This window comes from Leptopilina heterotoma, unplaced genomic scaffold (assembly GCF_015476425.1).
Source record: "Leptopilina heterotoma isolate Lh14 unplaced genomic scaffold, ASM1547642v1 Lhet_214, whole genome shotgun sequence".
NCBI classification, from domain to species: domain Eukaryota; kingdom Metazoa; phylum Arthropoda; class Insecta; order Hymenoptera; family Figitidae; genus Leptopilina; species Leptopilina heterotoma.
The window spans coordinates 516,841-544,509 of NW_025110932.1; the positions used below are offsets into that span (position 1 = coordinate 516,841).

A 27,669-nucleotide genomic window follows, 5' to 3' on the forward strand; every position below is an offset into this window, starting at 1 on the left:
GAAGAAAGAGTATAAATTCTTTCGAGGAGTTGGTAGGAAAAATAAATTTTCAGCACATCACGGGAACAAAAAGTATTCTCCTCTATATCTTATGGGCTCTGTGCTTGAAACTTTGCTAGAAACTTGGTGTAAGTATTAAGGATTATGGTAGTACTAGTTCCAGAGAGATCAGCCACAATTGCTTCTGGTTCAGATGTTGGATTTTGGGGTCATGGACCATTAGATACGTATACACAGTCAAACGAATATGACTCGGAAAAGAGTTCCTCCACCATTCCAAAACCCATATCTCTCCTGACTTTGAAGGAAAGTCAGAAATATTCGACTTTAACTTTTCAAAAAGAGGAAAATTGCGGTTCAACACAAAATGTAAAAGATGATTGTGAATTTTACTTTGATGTTCCTAGGTCTGATAGAAAGAAATTTGGCATAAAAAATAATTCAAAGATAAAAAATAACTTGTAGAAGTACCCAAGTATCCTTCTAGAATTACATCACGACTTTATTGATTCAAAATGGATTTAAGGAGTAGTTTATTTTGAAACAGAAACTGTTTGCAATTCTGGTCGGGTTTCTGAGAAATCTCAGAAATGGTTTGCAATATTTTTTATACTCCACATTCACTGAGATGGCAGACAACAGGGAGGGGATGGACAAAAAGTAATTGCAATAGATATTTGCGATCACTTCGTAAACGGAATTCAAAAACAATTTTGAAAAGAAAATGTAAATTGTATTTCATTTTTTTACTCAATTACATTGGCTTATGATCATTGCTTATTGCCTGTAGCATCAATATTTCGCAATTCTATTTCCATACTTATGTTTTCTTATAAAGGGGAGCCATTTATTAAATTGAATCTCGGTTATAGTCTCAGACAAAAGAGGAAGATTATTGATAAAATCAAAGCCTCTATCTCAACGAAAGAATGTCTTGCAATATGTGTGATCGGAAGAACGTGCCTTGCAAAAGAATACCTTAAAAGCAAACAGATTCCAAGGATTCTGAAAACAAATAGTTATACTACACTGAAGACGGGGATGTGCAACATAATAATAACAACAGGAGGAGATAAACAGAGGTCGTCTTCCAAAAACCATTTCTCGGTTCAAGTATTTTTCCCCAGAAATCCAACTCATTCTCGTGTCATTCAAGAAAGAGGAAAACAAAAATTTTAAATTCCAAATTTGATCAGAACATAGTGGCACAAATTATAAATCAGAGTTCATTAAAATTAATGTCCGCAAATTAAACTTAAATGCCCAAGTCAATAATGCAAATGACAAACTGTCGAACAAGAGAAAATAGAGAAAATAGAAAAATGAAATTTTCCCGACAAGAAAGTTGAAAATGAAAATCATATGATAATGTAGAAGAGAAGTATTGGTGCTGGGAATTAAGAAAAGAAAGTTTCCTACTGGAATAAACTTAACTCGAGAAAGAAAGTTTCATTTTGCGACAGAATGGCAAACTGTTTTCCGTACTTCTTGTTTGAAAAGAGCCAACAAGATTTTCCTATACTTTCCACGCAAATCCCATTCCAAAAAAAATTGATAAGCAAATTTTAGTTTGTTATAATAATTCTCGTCGACGCTGTACAGTTCTCACCAGAAATTGCACACCATCATAATAGATAATTCATTATTCAATGTTGACAAAAATCTTTCATCTCATTAGAAAGACTTTTGAAAAAATCAACCCAAAGAAAATTATGCACCTTGTAAATATGCAAAACGAACACAATTTTCTTTTATGAAAAGTAAATTTTTTAAAAAAATTGCGTGATTATTCTGATAAAATGACTGCTGAATTACTCTCGAGGTGTATAAAAAGAATTTTTCCTTGCTCAAGAATCTTTTAGGATATTGTCTAAAAAATGTGAAAGAGAAGACACGAATGAAGAAAAAAAAGAAGATTCATTATAAAAATCAGAGTTGCAGGGTTACGAAAAATAATTCACTGGAAAATAGGAATAATAAGTTTGCTCTGCTTGTGAAAGACAATGTCGACGAGGGAACAAAAAATAATGGGGAAAAATTCTATAGTTGCGGAAATGGTTGTGCGGCTGTCCTCAACAGGTGCTGCTGTAAGAAAAGAATAGAGAGCAAAATGACGTGCCTCAAATCAAGGTGAAAATAGGCAGGTCACTTTTTTATATTTTAAATATCTCATTAGCAATTTTTTTCAGAAAGAATCATTTCTTATGATTGAATTCTGAAAGAAATTTTCATTGTTTTCATTGGAATAAACTTTGTAAAGGGAAAAATTTTCTATCATGACTGGATACGAGAGATCAATTTTGAGGTTTGAAACTGTGTTTGCAAGAAACCCTTGCCATTCAAATATCAAAGCTCTGCTTAGAATTCACAACTATTTCAAGGTAGATGTTTGGAAGATACTACTATGTCAAGACAGAATTACAAAAGACCCAGTTCATCAGAGACGTGTCCTTATCCCCAAAGTGGTCCTTCAAGACGATCATATCCCTCTCTTCGTCATTCTATCTTACCTTTCCTGACATCACCTCTTCAGAAATTCAATGCCTGTGGTCAGAATTCTAAACCCGGTGAAAAGGAATGTTGCTAGTTGGGAGTTTCTGATATTTCAAAGTGAATATATACATTAATGTTTTCGTTCCGAAAAAAGAACGAAAATTGATTTCCATAAAAGTGAAAAAGTTTCATAAACATAATAAGTAATTCTGCTTTTGGAGATAATCATAAAGAGTAGAAAACATAAATATTAGTCTCAGAATTATTTTGGTAATAACAATTCTTTTTCTAAAAAAATGAACTAAAAACAATATTTTGAAGAAATTCGTGCCTGTTCTAATTTCAGGAAAGTTAGCTAATGATTACATGATCCTAAATAGCTCCCTTCTTGCCAAAATACATTTCTGCCCTAATCGTTAAACTTCAAATAGATAATTCCAGAAACACATTCGTAAGTCACACCCTTAGGACATATTTCTGCATTGAGTTTATAAACTTGCCAGAAACCCTCAGTTCTATCTAATTTACACATTATCTGATTAGGTAATTTGTCCATCTTTATCAAGTCTTAAATTTACTAATATCTAAATTAATATTTCATAATATTACTATACAGTAGGGCTCGTAAAAAAAAACTTACTTTAAAAAGTATTTAAAAATACGGACTTTAAATTCTTCTTTACATCAATTATAATTTTCAAAAAAGTTCATTGAGAATTTTCAAATTCATTTGTTTACAATATTCAATTTTATGAAGTTTCAATTATTCGCGAATTAGGTTCAATTAAATATATATTAGAAAATAAAAACATCGAATAATATAAAAAAATAAACTTTTTCAAAAAAATTAATTTCAAATTTTTACTATTTTTAAAAATTTACGCTATGTGGCTTTTAGTATTTAATTATTATTTAAAATCTTAACTGAAATTAATTTTTTAATCAATTTTTATTAGAAAATTCTAAGAGAATTAAATTATTTAAATACAAAAATAAATAATTTATAGAATAATTGAATATTTCTTAAAATTGTCAGTCACTAATTCAAATTGGAAACCGTTTTTACTAATTCAAATTTAGAGAGTTTAATATTCAATTATCATCAAAAATTTGAACTAAAATGCATATTTAAATAAAAATTTTTATTAGAGAATTCTACGAGAATTCAATTTTTTATTTATTTCTATATTTTACAATCAATTAAATACAAAAATAAATAATTTATTGAATAATTGAATGTTTCTCCAAATTAAAATCTCATAAAGAATTTTATCAATAAATTTTTAAATAATTAAATTCTTTTGACGAACTTTAATAAAAGTTTTAAGAATAATTACACTTTTTGGGTAATTCCATTAAAATTTTATTAAAAATAATTGAAATTTAGCATTATGTTTTATTATTTACGAAAATAATTGAATTTTAAATAAGAATTTTATTATTTACAAAAACCTGACTTTTACGGACTTGAAACAAATGTACGAAAAAAAATTATTTTTTTTTCAAATGAAATAGAATAATTTTTTTTAAAGAAGATAAAATGATTTTCTTTAAAGAAGATGAAAAAAATTGCTGGTAAGAAAAAGTTATATTGCAGAGGACATTTTTCTATCAACTTTGCTAATCCACCTTTAGATGACTTCATAAAAAGTTTTCTTAGTCTTTCTGACTTGGATGACTTATATTCCTGGAAAATTTAGCTATATAAACTCTAAAGTAGAAGCGAATCTCTAAAAGTAAACATTGGTACGAATCGTTGAACGCATTTTATGGCCAAGGCACCTTGATACGGTCAACGGAGAGAAAACTTGCTGATTCATTGCAATTCGGAAAGAGAATTCTTTCCTACTTTGCATTACGATATTTACTCTTCATTGAGCAATAATTTCTTTTTAGTAGCCCCTCTGTCAAAATACAATTATTTTTACAATTTGATTCTCAAGATAGTTAATCTACGTCTTAATTCTAAATTTAATTTTCTTCAACTGTGAATTGAAGTTTTTACAAAAAAAAAAAAAATGTTTAAAACATTTTTCTGCAAATATATACCATGGAAAATATGTGAAAGTCTGCATTCTGAGTTGAAACAATGTAAACAAATCGATTTTGGCGAAATAGCATAAATAGAATGATACCCTAGAGAACATGAAATAAATCGAATTTGTTTGTGTCAGGTCTTTATCGGTGAATTTGTGGCAGCAAAAGGATCGTAGATGATAATTCAAGTGGATGACAATCTACAAGAATACAAATTCTCCTCTTCTAGTATAAATACATGTGTATTTACAGAGAAACTGGATCGAGGTCATGGTTCCGGGCTATGAATTTTCAAGGAGGAGAAACAATACAAACAATAGTAGCTTCCACAATACATAATGCCCTCTAGCTCAATGACAAGGCGAGTGACTTGTATTCGCATAAAGTTTCAAATATCTCAATCTTCATTTCTTTCAATATTTATATGTCACGGACGCAATTGGAAACAACATTATTCAATTTAATTAATTAGACAAAATTACAGACCAATTACTGATAAAAATATAACCAGTCCGAGTCAAATAAGAGAACATTTTACTAAAAATTAAATTTTTTCGTGATCCATTTCTTCATGTTTTATAATAATTATAAAGCTGGCCGAGTGATAAAATCATTATCAATTAAATTATTATTGTCAAGAATTTTTAACTAAAATTCTTCTTTAAATCGATTATTTTTAATAATCTTCGAAAAAGTTCTTTGAAAATTTTCAAATTCATTTGTTTAAAATATTCAATTTTACCAAAAATTCCAATTACCGAGTGATAAAATCATTATTTTAAATTATACGAATATTATTATCGCAACTCCTTCAAAATTATTTTCATCATTTCACTTATTCAATTATTATTTTGTAGAATTTTTAACAAACATTCTTCTTTAAAACAATTACTTTTTATAGTTTTTAAAAAAGCCATATCCTATTTTTCATATTTTTCAAAAAAAAGTAGTAAAGACATGTTTTAGTCAGCCATTATGTCCTATTTTTCGTATTTTTCCAAATTAAGTAGTAAAAATAAATTTTAGTCAGACATCATTTTCTATTTATCGTATTTTTCTAAAATAATTAAATAAGTAGTAAATAGATGTTTTGGTCAGACATTATATTCTATTATTAATATTTTTCTAAATTAAGTAGTAAAAGCAAATTTTAGTCAGACCTCATTTCCTATTTTTTGTATTTTTCCAAAATAAGTAGTGTTACGTCCGTAACTTATTAATATTCTTGATTCAACTATGTAGTTTCTTAATTATATTCTTTATTTACCTATGTATATTCTTATTAATATTCTTGAATTACTTACGTATATTCTTATTAATATTCCTGATATACTTATATAATTCTTATAATATTTACATGTGTATGTGTATGTATGTGTATGTCATATATCATTGCATTATATTCAGTACATTTTCTATTAATATGGTATATCTTATTATATTTATGTAATTACAACAAATTTATAAGTTATAACAAATCCAAGAAACAGAAGTTATATTTCAAATAATGTAAAAGGAATAACGATTACGCATCAATTTGACAACCTTCTGCAAACTAGACCACACATAAGGAAAGAAGAATGCACTACGAAAGAGAGAGAAACGACACATACCAGAATCAAGTCCGGTGAGACCTATCCAAATACATGGCGAATGAAGAAAACCCTATTGATATTAGTCCGGTGTGGTATCGCTGCACCTACCTGCACGTGTAGCTTTTCGGCACGTGTAATATTCGTGAACCACCTTGCATTAGAAATTTGATATAAAAAGGGGTAGCATCTTCGATAGAGCAGAGAGTATTTTTCTGAACATCAACCATAACACATCGAAGTCAACTTAAGTATATTTATGAGACCAAGTTCGGTACAACAATTAATAAATTCACTTGTTTAACTACGAGCAATAAGTGATAACCCAAGAAGAACTAAATTGTTTTCACGTTTCAAAATCAAATATTGAAACAGTATTTCTAATTTCTAAACATCGAGATTTGCTTTGGAGGCGACAGTCTGGAAGAAGAGAAAAATCCCCAAGAATACAATACACTAAATCCCATTAGTGTAAACAACAAGGCTAATATACAACCATTAAGGACACCAACCACAGGCTCCTTTGTGTCTACTTCTCATAACCACTTCAGATCGGAAATCGAGATAACAATCACCAGTTTTCAACACCTGCAATAATCGTTATTCCAAAAGTAAGATTTTTATACTCATTGTATTTTTGTACTATTGTCAATTCTTTTCTTTCTTGGTTGGGTTTTAAATAAATATTCTCTCATAACATTTAGTAGGCTCATTGACTTATCCTCATCCCAAATTAGATTCAATTTCTGAAACTAATTTAAAACGAGGAATGTTAGGTATATTTAAAAAGGTTTCAGTTTTGACGTAACAGTAGAAAAACAATATTTAGTCAGACATAATTTTATATTTTTCTAAATTAAATAGTAAAACTTTTTGAAGAAAACTAGTTCCATAAAGAATCGTTATCAATAAATTTTCAAATAATTGAATTCTATCAACGAATTTAAAAAAAAAAGTTTAAGAATAATTACATTTTTTGAGGAATTTGATTAAAACTGTATTAAAAATAATTGAAATTCTGCGATGAGTTTTATTATTTGTGAAAATAATTTAATCCCTAAAAAGAATTTTATTACTTTTGAACAATATTTAATTTTTGCGAAGAATATTATTACTCTTGTAAATAATTGAATTTCTGCTATAATTTGTAACTTTTCCAAAATTGAAATTTTTTTTTTTGCGTTTTTAACTAAACATCTTTTATAAATTAATTATTTTTAATAACTTTTGAAAACAATTCAATTTTACACAATTTCAATTATTTGTCAATTCTTTAATTAAATATATTAGATTATGAAAGCTGTAAATAATTTCAAAAAAAATGCGCAATTAACGTTTCTTAAAAAAAATTAATTGTCGACAGAATTGTTGACTAAAATTATGAAAAATTCCAATTTTCAAAGATTTTAATCTGAAACCTTTTCAAAATTCAATTATTTCTAAAAATTTACACTCTAATCTTAATATTCAATAATAATATAAAATTTTAACTGAAATCTATTTTTAAATCAATGATTATGAGAGAATTCTACTAGAATACATATATTTAAATACAAAAATTAAATAATTTATTGAATAATTACATGTTTCTTAAAATTGAATTCTTATAATAAAGAATGTTATCAACAAATTTTTAAATAACTGAATTCTTTTGACGAATTTTAATAAAATTTTTAAGAATTTTTTCGAGGAATTCGTTTAAAATTGTGTTAAAAATAATTGAATCCATATAAAAATTTTATTATTTGTGAATAAATAATTCAATGATTGCGAAGAAATTTATAAAAAAAATTTGTAAATAATGAAATTCCTGTGAAATTTTTTAGAAAATAATGTTTCAAATAATGTTTTTTTTATGTTTTTTTTTAATGTTTTTAGAAAATAATGAAAAGTTTGTGTAGAATTTAATTTAATTTTTTTTAAATAATTGAATTCTTTTGGAAAATTTTATTAAAATAGTAGATATTTAAAATCATTGAATTAAGAAATATCTTTGAAAATAATTGAAATTTTGCCAAGTATTTTATTAAAATTTTTGAAAATAATTGAATTTCAGAGAATAATTTAATGATTTCTAAAGATAATTGAAATTTTGACGAGAATTTTTAAAAATTGTTGAACATAATTGAATTTCTGCAAAGAATTTTATAATTGAATTTCTGCAATCATTTGTAATTTCTCTAATGTTCTTCATATTATATCTTACAATTCACGAACTTTCCATTCTTTTTGAATGAAATTTTACGGACTTTGCGGAACTTTAAAAAAACAGATTTTTACGGACTTCAAGCAAAGTTACGAACTTTTACGGGATTTACGGACCTAGTTCGAGCCTTGAATTATTTAATGTTATTTGATTATTGAATTTGGATTTAGATTAATTCCTCAAGTTTTAGGCTGATTACTAAACTGTTTTAGATTCAGTGTTGTACTATAGAAATTTGATTTTTCGAATTGTTTGCCCGAAAGAAATTTCTTGAGTAACTGAAGAGGTCATCAGAGAGGGAACTGTCCGTTTAGTGAAAAGAGGGCGAGCTAAAATTGAAGTTTTCAAACCCTCTTAAACTTGTTTTATGCATCAAGTATCGATGTCTTATTTGCGGAAGGGAAAGTTTAAATGTCGGAACTAAAGTAGAAAAATCACACTTCGAAGTGAAAGATAGCCAAAATATCTTTGGATAGGGTGCCTTTAAATTATAGTCTCGTCGAACACACCGGTAATTTAATACCTCACGTGCTCCAAGTTAGCTAGGGGAGCGTTTTCTTGGTTTATAGTCGCACCCTCTGAAACCCGCAAATCAACTTGCCTTTCCTACCTACACCCGCAATATAGTAAAGGGAAAGAACATCACTGAGGTTCTTCCCAATTTGGATCGAGTCGAAGAAATTTCCTCATTGGCTCCTTCCCTTTCGTCTGTCTCTCTCCTTGATGGATGGTTCAATAACAAAAATAAAATCCCATAATATAAATGTTAATGGTGCATAACTTACCTATAATATACAGTAATATCACTAAATAAATTTCATTTCTCGTTAGTTAATTAACACTTTTTCTTCTCAACATTAAAGCAAAGAATAGTTACTTTTCATATATAAGAAATTTCCACCAAACCCCAGCGATCTTTTCGCTTGGTAATCAAAATTATTCATCGTTTACTTTCTTGCAAAATTTGAATAAGCGAGTGGTGAATGTTAATAAGGCATATTAATCAATCCATTCTTCTTTTCGTTCCTTTTTTTCATCTGAAAAGTCCGGCACACGTTTCCATTAAAACTGCAATTTCAGCTTCGAACGAACCGCAGACACTCCAAGGGATAAGTGTACCCACCTTCGCCTAAGTGCACCCGACTGACTCTCTTACTTGGGGGCAAAACTTCTAGGTACTTCGAAACTCGGTACAGCATAAAGCCCTCAGCGCTGCCATTTTTTCTCTTTTTCGAGATTCGCGTAAACCTCAAAAGGCAAAAAGAATTTCTCAACGGTGTGCCAAAGACGTCGATTCAAGCTCAAAGCTTCCGCTGTAAGCTCAAGTTTTATTACTCAGCTAATTGTAGTTTTGCTCTAACATTCCTGGAAGGACGAACCTAAAACATTACTTTACTCCTTCCTTCTTAGTTTTTTTCCAAAAAATTCATTTTTTTATCATTTGAAGAATTGGCTTAAAAATTGCCCGCAAGGAATTAAGTCAACGTCAGCTATCGAGAGTCTTTTATGTAAAACATTAGAGACTATTTCACTCAGTTTTTTTTCTCAACCACAAGAAGAGAAAGTAATTTGCAGGGTTGGTGAAATTCACGACTTTCCGTGAGGGTGCGAAGCGAAGCTAAAAACGTACCGATCTCCGTTACTCACGTTGGTTATTTCGGTTGCTATACATTTTTCACACTGGGTTGGTTCAAGAGAGGGTGTGCTTCTGCGAATGACTTTTGGGATAGAACCACGCGGTCGTTTCGTCGGTCCCTTGGAAAATGATACACCTCCCTCTCAGCATACTCAAGTGTACGCCTGTCTGACGACTGAAAGAACTCTTCTTCCTTCGAACATTTTTCAAAAATAGCCTTTTTCCCATCTTCAAAATCAGATACCGTACAATCAGTTTGGGGAAGAAATTGGACCCAATTAATAACAATGCAGAAGAAAAGAAAAAATTCACAAGATGGATAATTTTAATCAAGAATAATAATTTTTAAATTCATTGTCTTCTTTTAAATACAAAAATCCACAATTGCAAACTTACCAGTGTGAATTTTAATCTTTAATAATCTTTAGTACCTAGAATGCTGCTTTAATAAAAGTGACTGATCGCTTAGTTAGAGTAAAAGCCTTCGATAAATCGACTTTCAATCATAATTAGTTGGATTTTTTTTCGTCAGTGGAGAAAAAAGAAGAAATAAAGCATTTTTCTTAAATTGGCTCAATATTTTTTAGAAGATGAATATCAAACTACTTATTATACTTGCCGTTGTTGTCTTTATAAATGGTGAGTCTTTGCATAATTTTTATTCCTGATAGTTAAACGAACATTTTCACTGCACTGGCGCTTTGTTCTACACGATAATTACCAGAAATATGCATCTCATAAAAGCATTTACTATTATTTTTTATGATCTTGGTTTTAATATTAACCTCCGTAATTATCTATTTAATGAATTTAAAATGCTACTAATATTCTTTTTTTATTTAACAATTACATTTAATAACAAAATTTTCCCTCTAGTACCTTGTTTCGTATTTTAAATTATATTTTATGCATATCACAAAAAAATTGTGTAATAAGTTTTTTTTGCGAATGATGGATGGTTGTAATTTCGCTTCTCTATCCATTATGTTGAAAAATCTACGAACACCGTGACGTATACCCTAATATTTTGATTTGATTGCCATTTTGACAAATTTCAATTTCACTTGTAATTTTATCCCACTTATGTAAACAAAAATAAAACATTGGAGGAAAATAATAAAATAAGGAGCTTTTGATAAAAAGTTTGCTTTGTTGCAATTTATTTGCAAAAATTGAATCAAATGCGCATTTTAAAAAAAATTGCAACAAAACTTATTATTGTTATTATTAATACTTATTATTATATATATATATAATCATAAAACAAATGTTAAAATATTATTAAAATAAAAAACTTACAGAATTTTCTTGACTTTTCCCTGATTTGCAGACAAAATTTTCAATTCTTCCCTGACCCTAAAGAATATTCTGATTCTGAAAATGAAAAATGGAGTTTCTTTGAAATGTTTTGGAAACTGTATTTGTTTTACAGGGGATAAATTTTGTCTGATGGGCATATTTCGTCTACATTTAGACAGAAAACCAACGTCAAATTATTTTCCCACTTCCAAAACGAAAGAAGAAATTCAAACTCGAATTGTTGGTGGTGCTGTGACTAGAATATCACAAGTCCCTTATCAACTATCTGTAGAATTGTATGACAGGCACATTTGTGGTGCAAACATCATTACATCAAATTGGGCCCTATCTGCAGCTCATTGCTTTCCTGACATGTTTCCCATTCAAGCAATAAGGATCCGTAGCGGTACAAGTAAGGCGACTTACTTTGGAAGAGTACATAGGATAGAAGAAATTATAATTCACAATAATTATCATGCTAAAAGTGATGGAACACCCGTTAATGATATTGCACTCGTTCATCTCGAACAACCATTTTTGTATTCACATTTTGTTAAACGAATTGAAATGTTGAATGAAAATCAAACGGTATCAATTGGAGCAGTGGGTGTAATTAGTGGTTGGGGACATATTTCGGAGACAAAGCAAAATTATGCTCTCAATCTTCATGTAGCGAGGGTTCCAATTATATCGCGTCGGGAATGTCTTCAATCGTATCCTAATCTCCCTCGTGGACAGATATGTGCTGGATATCCAAAGGGAAATATAGATTCTTGTTCGGGTGATTCCGGTGGACCTTTGGTTATTAACAGAAAACTAGCCGGAGTTGTTTCATGGGGTGTGGGTTGTGGAAGACCAGGATATCCTGGTGTTTATTCTGAAGTTACTTTTTATCGCCGGTGGATACGAGGAATTACTGGAGTTTGAATACAATTTGAATAATGTAGAAAGTTTTTGATTCTTCAAAAAATTTTGATAACAATTAATAAAGAATTCGATTTATGTGGTCCTGGTTCACTTTTTGCCGAGTGCAAGTTTCTACTTACCTAAAGCTTTATCTAACTCTTATTCTAACTTGGATTCATATTTTATTTTCATTTGTATTTCATTCATATCTTTAAATACTTCAACTTTTCTACCTAATTTTTATTTTTACATTTTCTTTTAATATTTTTATTTTGCATTTCTCTTGCAGCCAATCCAATCGAATGGACGTGCATATTAAAGTTAATGGAACAATTTATCGCATACACAATTAATGCAATCACAACAAATTCCGATGCTGATAAACTTGGAAAAATTGTCGGCGGAATGAGAGCGAAAATCTCCGATGTTCCTTATCAATTGTCAGTGAGAATTTATGGAAGTCATTTTTGTGGGGCAAGCATTATCCATCGACAATGGGCCTTATCAGCTGCTCACTGTTTTCCTGATTACATTGTCGTTAATCATGTGCGAATTCACAGTGGTATTGAGGAATTAAGAAAATATGGTTATCAGCACAATGTTGTGTTTGTAATTTTGCATAAGAATTTTGATAGCAAAACGATGGAACCTTTTGCTCTTTTAAACGACATTGCGCTTATTAGAGTAAAACCGGAGTTTTCACACATCAGTAGAAGACGAATGCCAATTCCTTTAAATAGTGACGAACGGGAGTTAAAAACAGGTTCAATGGGTCTCATTTCAGGATGGGGAAGCTTGAAAGAGACAAGTTCAGTTTTACCGAATTTTCTCCAAAAGGCAAATGTACCAATTGTTCCGCGTTATAAATGTGAAAAGAATTTGGGTTATCGCATTCCACGAGAGCAAATTTGTGCTGGATTTTTAAAAGGTGGTATCGACGCATGCCAGGGTGATTCTGGTGGACCTTTCCAACTTAATGGTAAACTCGCGGGAATAACTTCCTGGGGTATTGGATGCGCTCGTCCATATCTTCCCGGAGTATACACTAATGTTGCTTTTTATCGTGATTGGATACGAGAAAATGCGGGCATATAAAAAAGATTGTATCATACATTAGCGAATACATAAACTTTCGTTGCTACTAAGAATCTTTTTAATCAAAAATTTCGGACTTATTCATATTTAATTAGTGATGAGATAATTGTTACGAATTCGTAATTTGATAATGCTCCTGGGGTAATAATTTTCTTTTACGACCGTTTGTTATGGACGCTTGACACGACAATTGTTCATTTTCTTGATAAGTCAATTTCTATAACGAACGTACGTTAAGAATATTCTAACTCGACTTAATAAATAATTTGGGATAAATTAATTTCATAATACTATTTTTAAAACTTTGTTAGAGTTCGGAAAAAATAGACACAGTTATAAGCACCTAGCAGTTATAAGGACCAGTGAGAGTAAAAATTTTTCCATAGTTTTCAAATCGAGATGGAACGAACCAATAGTGAAAAACCCTTTAAAACGTTCCCCGCGGTGAAATAAATTGACGCTCGCGTGTTTACACGTCGGCAAAATTAAAATTCCTCAAGTGTAGCAAAGCTGAGTCGACAACGGAAAAAGGCGAGAAGGAGAGAAAAGAGACCTGTCCGTGAGCTGAGCGGAGCCCTCGAAGTAGAGTTGTGTTTAATTAATGACCAGACTAATTAAAAGCCCAAAGAAAAATATAACAGCTCACACTGGTACCGCGCGTTGTAAGAGCGCTTTAAAGCACTCGTTCAGTGTGTTAATTCATAAAAGCAGCAAAAGCGGCTAATAACTTCACTCTCTCCAGTGGCCCGTTCGACTATATACTTGTAATAGTCGGTTTTATTTTTTTCAAGTACAATTGTCCCTTGTACAAAAGTTTATACTCTTCTGATGTACTATTATTTTGTTCTTATTATTCTACATTTCGTTTTTACAACATTCGCTTATCTCCAAGGAAATGGTTATTTTCGATGACAAATACAAATTCATTTCAACTTCAAATTTACTCTTTAAGTCTAATTAATTTTTGTACAAGATCCCTGAAGCTCCCAACCCTACTTTTTATGCAAATGTATTAGAACTTAGACGCACACTTTTCTGCTTCTCATTCTGTAAAATGGATGATTAAAAATCACTACCTGGATAAATTTTACAATCACAGTAACAAATAATAATTGTATTGTAATCATAGCATGAAATTTGTTTGTATGTTCTGAAATCCTTTTATAAAATCATTAAAAAGATGCTGACTTCTTGAGAGGAGAAGGACATTAATGTTCTTCTAAATCTCTCAAGATGTCAGCATCTTCTTCTACCGCAAAAACTCTCATACAATTTAAAAGGAAAAGCAAAAAATAAATTTCATATTTTAATTTATTGGACTAAAGTTTGTACATGATAAAAGTGTATAAGAAAATTACTTATATAGTTATTCCTAATTTTTATTTTCTCTCCGAGAATGATTGTCTTGTTAGTGGAGCCATGTTCTACGGACCACGTAGTTGTGCCAGAAGTGTTTCATTTTTACGACACTCTATTGTTAGTTGTTTAACAGCCGCAACATACTTTCTTTGCTGCTCTACTAAAGTAACAAGTTGTCGACTTAGAGCATCTCTTCTGCTTTTCTCCTCTGCACAACGCTTTTCAACCTGCAAAATATATTTGAATTTGGATGAAACACTTATGGTTAATAATTTTAGTACATGATAAATACTATTTACAAGAACCGTTACCTTGGATTTATTTCGCTTAACCCCTTCAACAATTGCTTCGAATTGCTTCAAGAATTGTTCTTTACCACTTGCTGAAGCCATTGCTCTGGAAAAAAATTAAAAATCGTTACGGAAACTATTTGACAATCGGAATGTAGAATGTAAAATGTAATTTTAACGTACTCGTTATAATTATCTTGAATTGAGTTAAGCAAAGAAAGTTCTTTGCTCAAATAAAGTTTGGTGTCATCCAACGTATTGTAAAGAGTATAGTACTGTTTAGTCTCCTTGTGTTTTGCAGAAACTGTAAATTAAATTTTGAATCATAAACATATTCATAATATGTTCATAAAGAACTCAAAGTTAGAATATAACTAAGAAATCATTTCTAAACCTTGATTATACAATTCCATAAATCGGCGTTGATATTGTGTTAACTCTGATCTTCCGGGCACATCATCTAATTGCCTTGTAAGTGAAGCTATGACTCTATTCTTCTTCGCTAATTGTAGTCTTAGACGATTAACATTTTCCTTTTTTTCTTCATATTCAATTACTCGAACTTCCTCCTTCTGAGGTTCGCCTTTTTCGATTTCCATAACGGCATTTCTTAAAAGATTCAAATCCATTCTGCACTGATCACGAAATTTGTTCTCCTGATCTTTTAGACCATCGTGAACGGAAAGAAGTTCTTCTAATTTTCTCAGTGTTCTTTAACAGAAAAGTTAATTTTCATCAAAAATTGGCAAAAATGTACTTACACAAATTTATTAAATAAAAAATAATTATTAATCAAATCTTACTCCTCATTCTCACTGGTTTCCATTTCCTTCATTTTCTTGAAAGCTTCCTCAACGGCTTTACGGCCAGAACGTATTTTTTTCAGTCTGTCACTTGCATCCGAGACTTTTGTTAACAAGCTGTCTCTTTCCTTTCTCAACTTTTGCGCTTTATTTTCTAAAGTGGACTTTTGTTTTTCCAAAGCAGCTATAGCGCGGAATGAAGCGTTGTCCTCAATAAAAGAGCAAAGAAAGAAAAAATTAATAAAATCTAATTTTCATTTTCTCTCTTAATTATATGGAAGTTTGAAATTGCTTTTTTAATTTATTAATTAGTGAACATTTTTAAATTAAATTTCAAAGTGGCTTGAAATTATGTGTTTGTTATGTCAAAAAATCTAAATATACATACTTCAGAAATTATTAGACTGGCGTAACGATCAGTAACTTTAGAAATTTGTGATTGTGCCTCATCTACAACATCCATCTAAAGAAATAATAAAAAAATTATAAATTCATTTACATTATTACGAATTTGGTAAATTTTTACAGAAAAAGTGAAATGAACCTCTTGCTCTTGACTTTCATCATTTCCATCAGCAGTATCAGTGAAAATGTGAGCTGCCGCTCCGTATTCTAAAAGCGAACTCTGAACAGTAGATGTTCCACCTTCGGGTCGTCTTGTTTCATAAACTTTCTGTGGTAAAATAATTAAAACTTTTCATTGACAATTAACAAAACAATACTTTTTTTACTTTCTCCTACTGTTTAATTTAATTCTGTTATTTGGTGTTAAGAATTTTTTTAAATAAGTACCTTTACTAGCATTATGTTGGGTATCATATTCTCTATTTTTCCTAAAGTTGGGTCTTTTTGATCATCTACAGATGAATGAGTCTTTTCAAACTGACTAACAGCAAAGGATCTGACAAATCCAGCCATTTGCTCTCTTGTCTTCATCGAGCGTTTTACTAGCCACTAAAATTACAATGACAATAAATTTTATTAAGTAATTATTATAATTATTAAAAATAAATAAAGTACACAATTTTATTTAACCTGGACAACTGGAAATATGTGAATGCAATCGAGACCTTGAATCTGATGAGGTTCAATTCGATGAGGACAATTCATTTTTGGTAAGACCGCAACAATCTTTTCCGTTAGGGCTCTATGAAAAAATTGTATCTTTTTTTGAAAAAAACAAAATTAAGATTAAACTTTTAGAATTACTAATAAAAAATAATAAAATAAAAAAAACTAAATAAAAAATACTTGGCTTTTTTAATGTGAGTAAGTTGTTTTATACTATACATATCTTTAAATTATATTGTCTTTCAATTCACACAATTTTTATGAAACTGTTATTTTAACATTACTATCTTAAAATAAACCAAAAACCTAATATAATCTATTAAAAATTTAAAACCTAATAATATTTTGTAAACTTACATTTTTTGTCCAATGGTTAAATTTTCCCTAAACAGTAAATCCACATCAATGTCGAAATTGCACGTTTCTATACACCAGGTCAATCCTCCAATGACCTAAAATTATTATTAAATATTACTTTTGCTTCTTTATAATATAATATAATACAAACTATAATTCATTCTTAAAGGTATCACAAACAAATTTAAAAATACCGGGGAATGAACTTAACGTATCCATCTTTAGTAGGAAATAAGAAACTTGTACTACATTTCTTCATCGGTACTGCAGGGAATTACTGTATTATTATTTGTTGACAATTCGAAGCAATTACCAACCTTGTCAAAATTTGACAATCCTTTAATTCTTGCCCGAAAATAACCAGCTGCAACCAAGAGATCAATAATCTCTTGAAATTTAACACCTTGCTCTTCATCTTCCCTAACGTCAGCCTTAAAAATAATTGAATAAAGTAGTAAAGATTAATTGAATTTTTATTTCTATATATAAAAAGTGCTTTATACAAATAATTTTAATTACCTCAGTGGCTTCGGAACTTTTTGCTGTCTTTTTTACAACGTCGTTAAACATTTTTCGTAATTAAAATATGATTCTTTCGTTTCTATAAAAATAACAAATTAAGAGTACACTTTTAGGAACAGCCTTCACTACATCTACACTTAATTTATTGAAGATATTCAGGTTAATATACTAAAGTGCTACCAGATGTCTCTGTGTGTTCGATTCCTGGAAGGACTAACCGTTTGCTCATGCGCAGTAGTTACTCTCTTTCGTTCAGTAATTCAGTTTGAAGATCGTAGCTGTGTTCAAATTTCTCTGTTTAATCGTACCTCAACTTGTATTAAGTAACTTGTAATAAGTCAGTTAGGAAGAAGGAAATGAAAAGATTAAGGAATTTTAATTTCTTCATAGAAAAGATTTAAAGATTGGTCTGAAAATTAATTCTCAGAAATTATAAATCAGAATGATAAAACTGAACTTCTCTCTAATCCTTCAAGCAAAAAAAAATATTTTTATTTCTATTTAATTGTAATGTTTAAGGCGTTTTTGGACCACTCCACCTGAAAGGAGAACAAATATGAAACATAAAGGTTTGAACAAACAAAAATAGGTCCAACGTATTGATCTTTCGAGATAGGAGAAAAAGCAAAAGTGGGTTTAAAAACCACTGCATTTATTATCTCTAAACATAAACAAGTGGTAAAGAATGGCCAGAAACAAATCTAATCCGGAGGCGTAAAATTATTGTCAAACTCTTAAACTGCCACAGTTCTACTTCTTGTAATGTCCTGCTGTGCGATTATATTATATTTTGAAAACCTGAAAAGACTTTTCCTGTCAGCGATTTCTTCCACCAGTATTATTCATGGTAAGTTTACAAAGTAATCTTTTGTTGTTCTAAGAGATTAAAAATCCTTTGTTCTTTAATGTTTATTAGGTTTAGAAACATATTTTCACTAAGGCTATATTGGTAAATCTTTCTTCTAAGTTCAAAACATATTTTACAAAAATCTTTAAAATGATACTCTAAATTTTAAATGTATAAAAATTTAATTACTCTATTTAATAATAAAAATTAGGATCAAAAATTAAAAATTGGTGTTTCGGTTTTGAAAAATAAAAAAGTCATTTTTTGAAAATTCGATTGATCATGTATTAAATAGAATAACGTATGGTACAATGATTAATAAAATAACAATATACACAAAAGTATGTATATGTATATATCTACATTCGCGTGTAAAATCACTGCTATCGAACGGTCAAGAAATCGACCTCGCCTACTTATACTTTTAATATTCTCTGCATTTCTACGCATAAGTTTTACACCTCAACTACATAATAATAGCAAGGCAAAGAACATAGTCTACAGTGGTACATAACTAAACCACTCGAGTATAAAAGCGCCCGTCGCAATAAATTCATTAACGTATAAATTCGTTTCGTGTGTCTGTAGAGTAATTATCGAGAAAAAACAAAGCTCTGTATTTTATTCTTTTTTACAAATAGTGTAAATCTAAAAAATTCATTTTGAAAAAAATTGACACGATTTATAATTTTTTTTGGTTTTTAAATATTAAAGTTTTATGTATAAAAAAATCTTAGGCACGCGATAGTTTTCGAGGCGATCACTTCTTTTTAATTCTTCAATGTCGACTAGCAAACGTAAAATAAACGAGTCATTCTGCTTATTCGTTGGTTTCAATTTTTTCGCTTAATTTAACAAATTTAATTTATCGCAATTTACAGTTTATCGAATAATAAACACACGAGACACTGTTCAAAATATTCAACACGTTCTTCATTTAATATTTAACTCTCTCTCTCTCTCTCTTTCTTTCTTTCTTTCTTTCTCTCTCGCTCTAAAAAAAATATTTATATTAGATATTGTCATGTATTTTGTACAAAAGTGCAACTTTTAAAAAACAATGTATTATATTTTGCCTGAGCTTGAGATTCAGCAGCGATTACTCGTCACTTTTTTTCAAAATTAAATTGTTGAAGAAAAAAAAGAACATTCATTTCGTAATTTTTATTATTCTGACACAAAAAAAAAGATATAATGGAAAATATTTCTTTTTTCTTTTTCACTTAACGAAATCAGTCTTCGAATTTTCAAACAAAGATTTTTCTTATTAAAAGACAAAATTTTTTTTTCTTAATTTTTCAAACAATAGTTCTTGAAAATAAAATCTTTGGATTTAAATGATTTCGTTATTACATCTAATTTGAAATACCATTCATTTTTTTACAAGTCTTGAAATTAAAATACTTTTTCCTTGACTACTATACATATAGAGCAATAAAGATCGTATTCATTGGAATGCCTTCGGATTATACTTTTTTTATTCGTGTAATTATGATAGGAACAGTAAGTATAATTGAACGGAAAAAAGTCTTTCAATTTATTGTTCTGTGTGATTTTTAATCTATCGTCATATCCTGCTATAGTTGGCCACAATGGACCGTATTGCGTTTATTTAATGTACAATAGAAAAATGTTATAAAAATAACTCTCTTAGCATAATCCCTTGATTGAGGAACTTGAATCAAATCAATAGATGTGATTTAATTATTTACAAAAGGATAGAAAATGTGTGTTAAGGATTAGAATCAAAGAGATTAATACGAACTTTTGCTTTCAACTTTTGCTTTTTATAATTTTGATAGAAAAACGACCACTCAAGGGATACCGCTAGGAATGATTTTTATTTATAAATTTTCATTCGTATAATTGTTCAATTTATTATTTATAAATTTTAAAAAACAATGGAGCTCTATGCACAATATGAAACAGTAAAAATTGGCTGCAATTTTTTCCCCCAGGAAAACAAAAACGGGAAAAAGTTAAAAGAATTGAAAAACGATCTTAAAAAAAATCTCTCGATTAAAATTGAACGATTCTATTCTAATTCTAATGAAAAATACATTTATATACTATATAGAGAGATTGCTACGACTTTAATGCGAGGCAAAATCACAAATTTCCGAACTTCTATACACATACGTATAAATATGAATATTAACTATAACTATATTCATATTTATACGTATATATAAAATATGTACATATGTATATGTGAAGCAGAGAGATGGTCAATGAAAAATGTAGGCGATGGTATAGAGAAAAAGATATCGAAGATTTTCGAAAAGACAATCCCCGTATCTGTGCAAAAAACCGAATGAAAAATCAATCAATACTGAAGCTTTTATTTTTACAGAAAGAATCATTTTTCGAAAAAAAATATTTCGCGAATTGTGCGCTTTTAAGGAAGCTCGCTGCTATTAGCTTGACAAACAATAAAGCCAAACTAATACTTTCATTAATCTCAGGTGTTACGATTATCCTGCTTCTTTTCTTAAAAAACTGATGGCATTGTTTCTTTGTTTTACTCCCATGATCAGCTAAAAGCGAGCTGCATGATTCTTGATTTAAACTGAAGGCTTATGAGACTTCAATTTTCAGAAAGTAATAAGTCATAGTGAATGTTAAATTCCATGTCAATTACTTTTTGATTTCAAACGGTCAGTCATAAGAGTACCAACGTGGTACAAAGTGTGCGCAACTGCTCCTATAGGGAGCAAAGATTTAGGTTTTGCAGCCTCTTTTGTTTCTTATTGTTGTTTTCTCGAAAGGAAGAGAGCAGCCGTTTTTAAGATTTAAGACTTTTATGATGGGAAAATAAGGGTAGCAGTAGAAACATAAAATACCCTCGCAAAACGCATCACTCGATGACATGACATGACATCAACTTCATGGACTCATCAGAAGTCATTCTGATGAGAAGGGGGGTTTTTTATCATGAAAGTGTCCCCCTCGCTCAGTGCTTCGTTTTGCTGTGAGCTGCCTGAATTTCCAAAATACTGCAGTAGGTTCCCGTCAGGAAACCCAATATTCCAAAGCAAATAATTGCAATGTTCTTCCACAATTTCCAGTTCCACTTGCCAAGACCATTCTCCTGCTCCCAAACAGTGACGAGTTCAATAACTGACGGAAACATAAGACCCATTGTTGAAAGGCACACAGCACCAACCAGAGAGATTAGCGGTCCTAGATTTGGGACAGCAATCGCCACTGCCACTGTGAAGATGACAAGAACAATTCTCACGAGATATTCGCCGGCAAGTTTTCTTGAGCCAAAATATTGTTTCAAATTCTTCCATATGATCTCCATTGGTACGTAGAATTGAAGACCGTAGGTCAAGAAAATTGCAATGGCAATCATCAATTTTACGGATTGGGCAAGAATTTGTGTTTCATCCAGATTCAATGTAATTGATTCAAGAGTTTTTTCTCCATATTTCAAGTAACCAAAGAATCCGACGACGCTGTAGAGCAACACCACGAAAAACATGCCAATGTTCAAGACACCTGGACAACCAGTAAAGTGGGTTGGATTCTTCATGTTATTCTCCAAAGGCATCACCTGAAAGAAGGAAAATTTTTCATTCTTTGCAAGTAAGAAGATTCTCAATCAGATTCTTGTTGAGTTTTATGCACTATTTGGTAATTATAGCTTAAGACCAAAGGTTTTTGCAATTGGGCTAAAATACTTCATAAAAATTACTGATGTGCCTTAAAACAGTTTCAATATCAGGTTCACTGACATTCTGATTATAAAAGTAAATAAATATACTTACCACACCAATGCCCTCCAATGCGAAAATTGCAGTTCCGAAGAATAGAGGAAGTTGGGGTAAACTGGCAGTTTTCTTCACCGAGTCCAAAGGTGGCAAATCATCAAAAATGTAGTAAAATGTAATTCCCAGTCCAACAGCAACAAGACAATTGGCAACCATAGAGAAGGGGGCCAAAAGTTTAAGATTCCTGATTAGACACAGGGCCATTAAAAATGGCAAAAGCATTGCCATGTAAATTCGTTTGTCCAGTTCAATATCAGCATGAAAATCAACAACCTGCTTCATATTATCGGCAACAAATACTATGTACACGCAGCAGCAACCAAGTAAATCAACTACCAGAAACGAATTTATCGTCGCTCTGTAATTAGAAATGATTTTCAAGAAATTAGTTTCAATTTACAATATGCATTATACACTTAAACTATAAATATCATGTATTTAAAAACTGATAAAAACTCCTAAAGATAATGAACTCATTTATCAAGAATCATTTATTCATAATTTTATATGTTATTTGATAAAAATGAATTTATAATGAGAATTCAATTGCTGACAAATGTAAATGAATTAATGATTTGTTTAACATATGTGGTTAAAGTAAATGTGATTCATGATTCATCGTTAAAATATAGAATTTCATTCAAATTTTCAACTTTCGTTATCTATTAGTAAATATTGAAAAATGAATACTATTTAAAAACAAATGCAATTTTGTAATCGGACATACTAAATTTATTCCTCAGTCTAGGTTTGTTCTAGTAATAAATAAATAATATGATAATTATGATGGTAATATGCATCGAAAGGCTGATTCCCTGATGTTTAATTGACATAAATACTGATGCATAACGATAATTGCTTATTGCGAATATTCTTTTTTCTGTAATTACTTTTAGTTCATTAAATTCTCGAGTTATTGTTGACAAGTATTGCGTCTATTTTTCTTCATTAAGATTTTTTCCTTAAAGTGATGAAATATAAATTAAGTGTAAAAAAAAGTTCCTCTTCAATTCTTTAATTCATATCCTTCTGAGGAAATTGTTACTTCTAATTGTCTCTCGGAATTTTTATTCAAGAATAAATAATTTGTCTTCCTTTTTCAAGGAATTAGATTTTATGATTGGAAAACTCCAAAAAATTGAAATTCAATAACATATAAGAATATTATTATAAAACATGAAGATATCAATCAAAAAATGATAACTTTCTTCATGTTTTATAATAATTAAAGCTTGATACTTTGTTACTGTAACTTCTACAAAAATTATTTGCATCATTATACGATTATTCATTTCGAGAATTTTTAACTAAAATTCTTCAATTTTTTAAAAATAATTTTGAAAAAGTTCTTTGTGAATTTTCAAATTCTTTTGTTTACAATTTAATTTTACGAAATTTCGATTATTCTGAAATTCTTCAATTAAATATACCTATTAGAAATTAAAAAACTTGAAATAATTAGAAAAAATTTCATTAAACTTTTTAAGAAAAATTAATTCTACAGAATTCTTAATTAAAATTATGAAAAGTTGAAATTTTCCAAAGATTTTAATTTGAAATTCATTTTTAAATCAATACTTATTAGAAAATTCTACGAGAATTAAATTATTTAACTAGAAAAATAAATATTTTATTAAACAATTGAATTTTCATAAAGAATTTTATCAACAAATTTTTAAATCTATGGATTTTGAAATGTTGGAGTAACATTAAACGAATCTTTGTTTGAATGTCTTCGTTTTTCTTTCTTATTAATAATTTTCAGTTTGTGCGCATCGATTATAATAATCAGATTGAAGACTTAAAATCAAGAATTAATGATCGTCATAAGACTAGAATGCAATAAATAATGAATATCAAGATTGGAAACTTACTTTGCCAGCCGTGCATACTTTTGCACTGGCTCAGGACCAACGAGAAATGCCGCCTCAGCAACATCGGCGAATCCCAAACTTGGCGTTTGTGTCCGTCTGCAAAGTTTGTGAGCGCATTTTACCAAAATGTGTACGCAATATGTACAAACAGCACCAATGAAGAATGTAGCAAAAAGCCCAACGAACAAACCAGCGTTCTTGAAGGCCAATGGCATAGCGAGGATCCCGGATCCCAAACTTCCCTTAAGCAAGTGGACCAATGTGTCCCAATCGGACGTTGGATGAGAGAGTTTACGATGTTCAAAGGGATCGTACAATGCAGCCTCTTCATCATTTGGCCTCTCCACAAGTGGCAGCGTTGAGCCATTCGTAACCGTAATTGGAACATCATTTTTCTCACACTTGTATCTGTAAAACCGAGTTTGTTAGTTTTTCGCTCAGACTCAATTGTCCCTTAATATCTAAACTTATTATCAGATAATACTTATTTTTCCTCACAAACACACTTATTCACTATTGTCTCGAAACATACTGTATATCTATACAATATGAATTAGTCATTTAACTTTCACTCTGCAAGGGAAGAAATTGACAAGGATCAATTAAGGATGTCTTTGATACGGAGAAAAACGGTACTCAGATCTACTTTCTAGCGTAATGCAGAAATATAAATTAGTATACAAAATAGTTATATAATTAATTCGTTCCTAGCAATAATATATAGCAAGCTTCAGTGTATTGAATAATCATTTAAATGTGAATTGCGTGGTAAAAAAAATAAGAATCAAAGCAGATCAAAGACAGAGACAGGATAACTGGATAGCTCGCTGGATAGTAGGTGAGATTATCATGCAGATGATTCGTATATAGCACGTATACATTTTTTCAAACACTCTCTCATTCTTTCTGCATTTTTATTTTCTCTAGATTCATGTTAGCAAAAAAACCGATTATTTTTTTGAACCCGATATAGACTATAATGATATATGTAATGAGTACAAAAGTTTTATATTATAGTTGTTGAGTTTCAGGTTTTAATTCGTGCAAATCGTTTTACTAATTGTAAATGACATTTTTATTCGTATAGAAAAAAAATGTGTACGTGCATGTGCATTCGATGATGATATGTGCATAACACGTTTTAATATTTCAAAAAATGAACTCCGATTTATGTGTATGTGTGTACTGATGTGTGAACTGACCGTATCAACAAAAGATCCAAGGATTATCAAGTTTCCTGATATTTTTCCTGTGCTACAAAAACTGAACATGAAATCTGATCATGTAACTAAATAACTGAATGTCTAGGTTAATTTTTATCTTTTCATTATTATATCTTCAAAAATGCTATACAGTAATTTTTTTTGGAAATTTAAATTCATGGAAAATTTTTTAAAATTCATAACCGTCAAGTGATGAAATTAACCAAAAGTTTAATAGAAAAATGAAAAAAAAAGAATTTTCAAAAAGTTGTACGTTGAGAAAAATTCGATCGCCTTCATAGTTTGACAACACGATCCTAGGAACATTGTGGCGAATCTATTAAGTTAATTATTAATAGTTCCTATGGCCTTGCATCATTTCCTATATAATTCGAATACAAAATTAAAAATAACTTTTATACTATCTTGTCTTTTGATCGAAACAAAAGTCAGTTATTTCAAAGAAATAAAAAAAAATTGTGAAAGTTTTATGTAAGTGTATATCTCACACCATGTATACGTGTATTGTTAGATTACGTTTCTATATTACGCTAGATTATTGATAATAATTAATACAACTAAAATTCCAATAATTATCATTACCAATGACCCGTATATCCTACATGTTTTCTTTTTTTTTTCTTTGACAAAAAACGCAATTCACATATTCTACACGCTTCACTCGTGCAAATAATCACGCATTTTTGTATTGCATTACAGTTTTGTTTATATTGTGTTTTGCTATATATTAACAAAAAAGAAAGATATAAACAATGAAAATAGTCACAATTTTACATTCTACTTATTAACAATGAGATTCAATATAAGAATGATACAATTTCTATTCATCCAAAATTAGCACAAAATTATTTTTTGAATTGTGATAATTTTATTATTTATTTAGTTATGTTTTTTTCTTAAAAGTTTTAATAATAAAGAATGTTTTAATAAATTTTGAATCTCTTTATATATATCTGTTGAGGAATGTGATGAGTTTGCGACTTTTTTTCACTGTATCAAAAACGACTGAGCAATCACATTCATATACATAAGTATAAATAAAGTGTGATTGCATTTTATATTATTTTTTTTTTTGCAAAAAAGAAAAAATTGAAGTGCTTGTGGTGCACCACAATTGATGGCATTTTAAGATTGAAGTGAGTTTAAAATTTGAAAAAGTAATAAAATTGAACAAATACGTTTGTTTTGCATCCATTTCAAACACACACAAAAACACATTTGAACATCATACACAACCATTAGACATAGTCAAAAATAAAAAGAGGTCACAATGTTTCATTCACTGTCCACAAGTTTACATCTTTAACTTACATTCTATTTTTTCCCTTATATGCCTCTAGAGTAAATTTCACACATACGTAACACTAACAATTGTACTACAATCTCAAAAGGCCATCAAATTTTGTATTTTCAAGTCACAGTAAAAATTTTCTTCAAAAATCAACCTTGGTACAAGATAAACATCTCGTTAACTTTTCTGAATTAAGCAAAACTTTTCATTTAATAATAATAATTTTTTAATTTACCAATTTTTATTAAAAGATTAAAGAATTTACAAGTATTACTTAGGAGGTTAAAGTTTTGAACGTTCAAATGAACGAAATTTATTTATTTCTTCTTCAAATTAAATTTTTATTACTTTAATTTTGCGTCACTATTAAGCAAATTAATTATAATGTTTCTAAATGTAAAATTTGAGTTTTTAATTTGAATTGTAATTAATAATCTATGAAAATATTTTTAACAAAAAATATTTCGTTCATTTGAACGTTCAAAACTTTTTGTTCCTTATTACTTAAGTATATAAATATTTTCTAAAAAGGTATTTCAATGAATATTTATTTTTATTTATAGGAAGTAGCAGTCCATCCCTGGGAGAAAAGAACGAATCATAACAGTTGCAAGAAAGGAAGAGTCGGTAAGTAAATTTTTTTGTTTAAATAACTTAATTGTTCGCATAATCGAATTTGTTTTTTACAATAACTTTACCCAAAAACATTTAACATCTTGATAAACAGAGACTTTAATTTCTAGCTAATTTTAAATTAACGAAAAATAGTTATAGAGAATTGTAGTTGGGTAGCAACGCGGTGTACAACGAAAACTGCATTTCCGATTGGCTGGCAAAGTTCTCGGAAATATTACCAGCCAATCGGAAGCATTGACGGCTTTCGATGTATAGCTACCCAACACTGCAACTCTAGTAAACTACCAAACGACGAAGAAACGAAAGTTATCTCATACTTTCAGTCAAAAGAAATTAAAAAATTTTTACTGTGTATT

General features: G+C 29.6%; 4 protein-coding genes across 6 annotated transcripts in view; 2 read left to right on the top strand and 2 right to left on the bottom strand.

The window, feature by feature from the left end:
* LOC122501755 (trypsin-like) overlaps positions 1–14,439 on the top strand; it is a 162,490-nt gene extending 148,051 nt beyond the window's left edge. The window contains exon 4 of the mRNA XM_043611474.1: positions 12,459–14,439. Coding sequence (XP_043467409.1) covers positions 12,494–13,264 — 771 coding nt within the window. The 5' untranslated portion in view covers positions 12,459–12,493 and the 3' untranslated portion in view covers positions 13,265–14,439. The remainder of the gene's footprint in view (positions 1–12,458) is intronic.
* LOC122501794 (trypsin-3-like) lies at positions 145–12,360 on the top strand. Its single transcript, XM_043611543.1, has 2 exons — positions 145–310; positions 11,397–12,360. Exons 1-2 carry the CDS (start codon positions 145–147, stop codon positions 12,188–12,190), a joined length of 960 nt encoding a protein of 319 aa, XP_043467478.1. The 3' UTR covers positions 12,191–12,360.
* Positions 14,440–14,557: 118 nt separating the features above from the next.
* On the bottom strand, positions 14,558–17,822 carry LOC122501753 (coiled-coil domain-containing protein 93). Its single transcript, XM_043611468.1, has 12 exons — positions 17,664–17,822; positions 17,462–17,575; positions 17,145–17,239; positions 16,752–16,863; positions 16,509–16,670; positions 16,261–16,389; positions 16,105–16,179; positions 15,717–15,925; positions 15,308–15,624; positions 15,097–15,217; positions 14,935–15,019; positions 14,558–14,850 (listed from the first exon to the last, which is right to left on the bottom strand). The coding sequence occupies exons 1-12, from the start codon at positions 17,712–17,714 to the stop codon at positions 14,689–14,691; spliced, it is 1,632 nt and encodes a 543-aa protein (XP_043467403.1). The 5' UTR covers positions 17,715–17,822; the 3' UTR covers positions 14,558–14,688.
* A 1,639-nt stretch (positions 17,823–19,461) lies between these two features.
* LOC122501754 (proton-coupled amino acid transporter-like protein pathetic) overlaps positions 19,462–27,669 on the bottom strand; it is a 29,618-nt gene continuing 21,410 nt past the window's right edge. For all 3 annotated transcript variants that reach the window (XM_043611472.1, XM_043611471.1, XM_043611473.1), the window contains 3 exons: positions 24,164–24,571; positions 22,287–22,647; positions 19,462–22,072 (listed from right to left, as the gene is read on the bottom strand). In XM_043611472.1, coding sequence (XP_043467407.1) covers positions 21,467–22,072; positions 22,287–22,647; positions 24,164–24,571 — 1,375 coding nt within the window. In that variant the 3' untranslated portion in view covers positions 19,462–21,466. The remainder of the gene's footprint in view (positions 22,073–22,286; positions 22,648–24,163; positions 24,572–27,669) is intronic.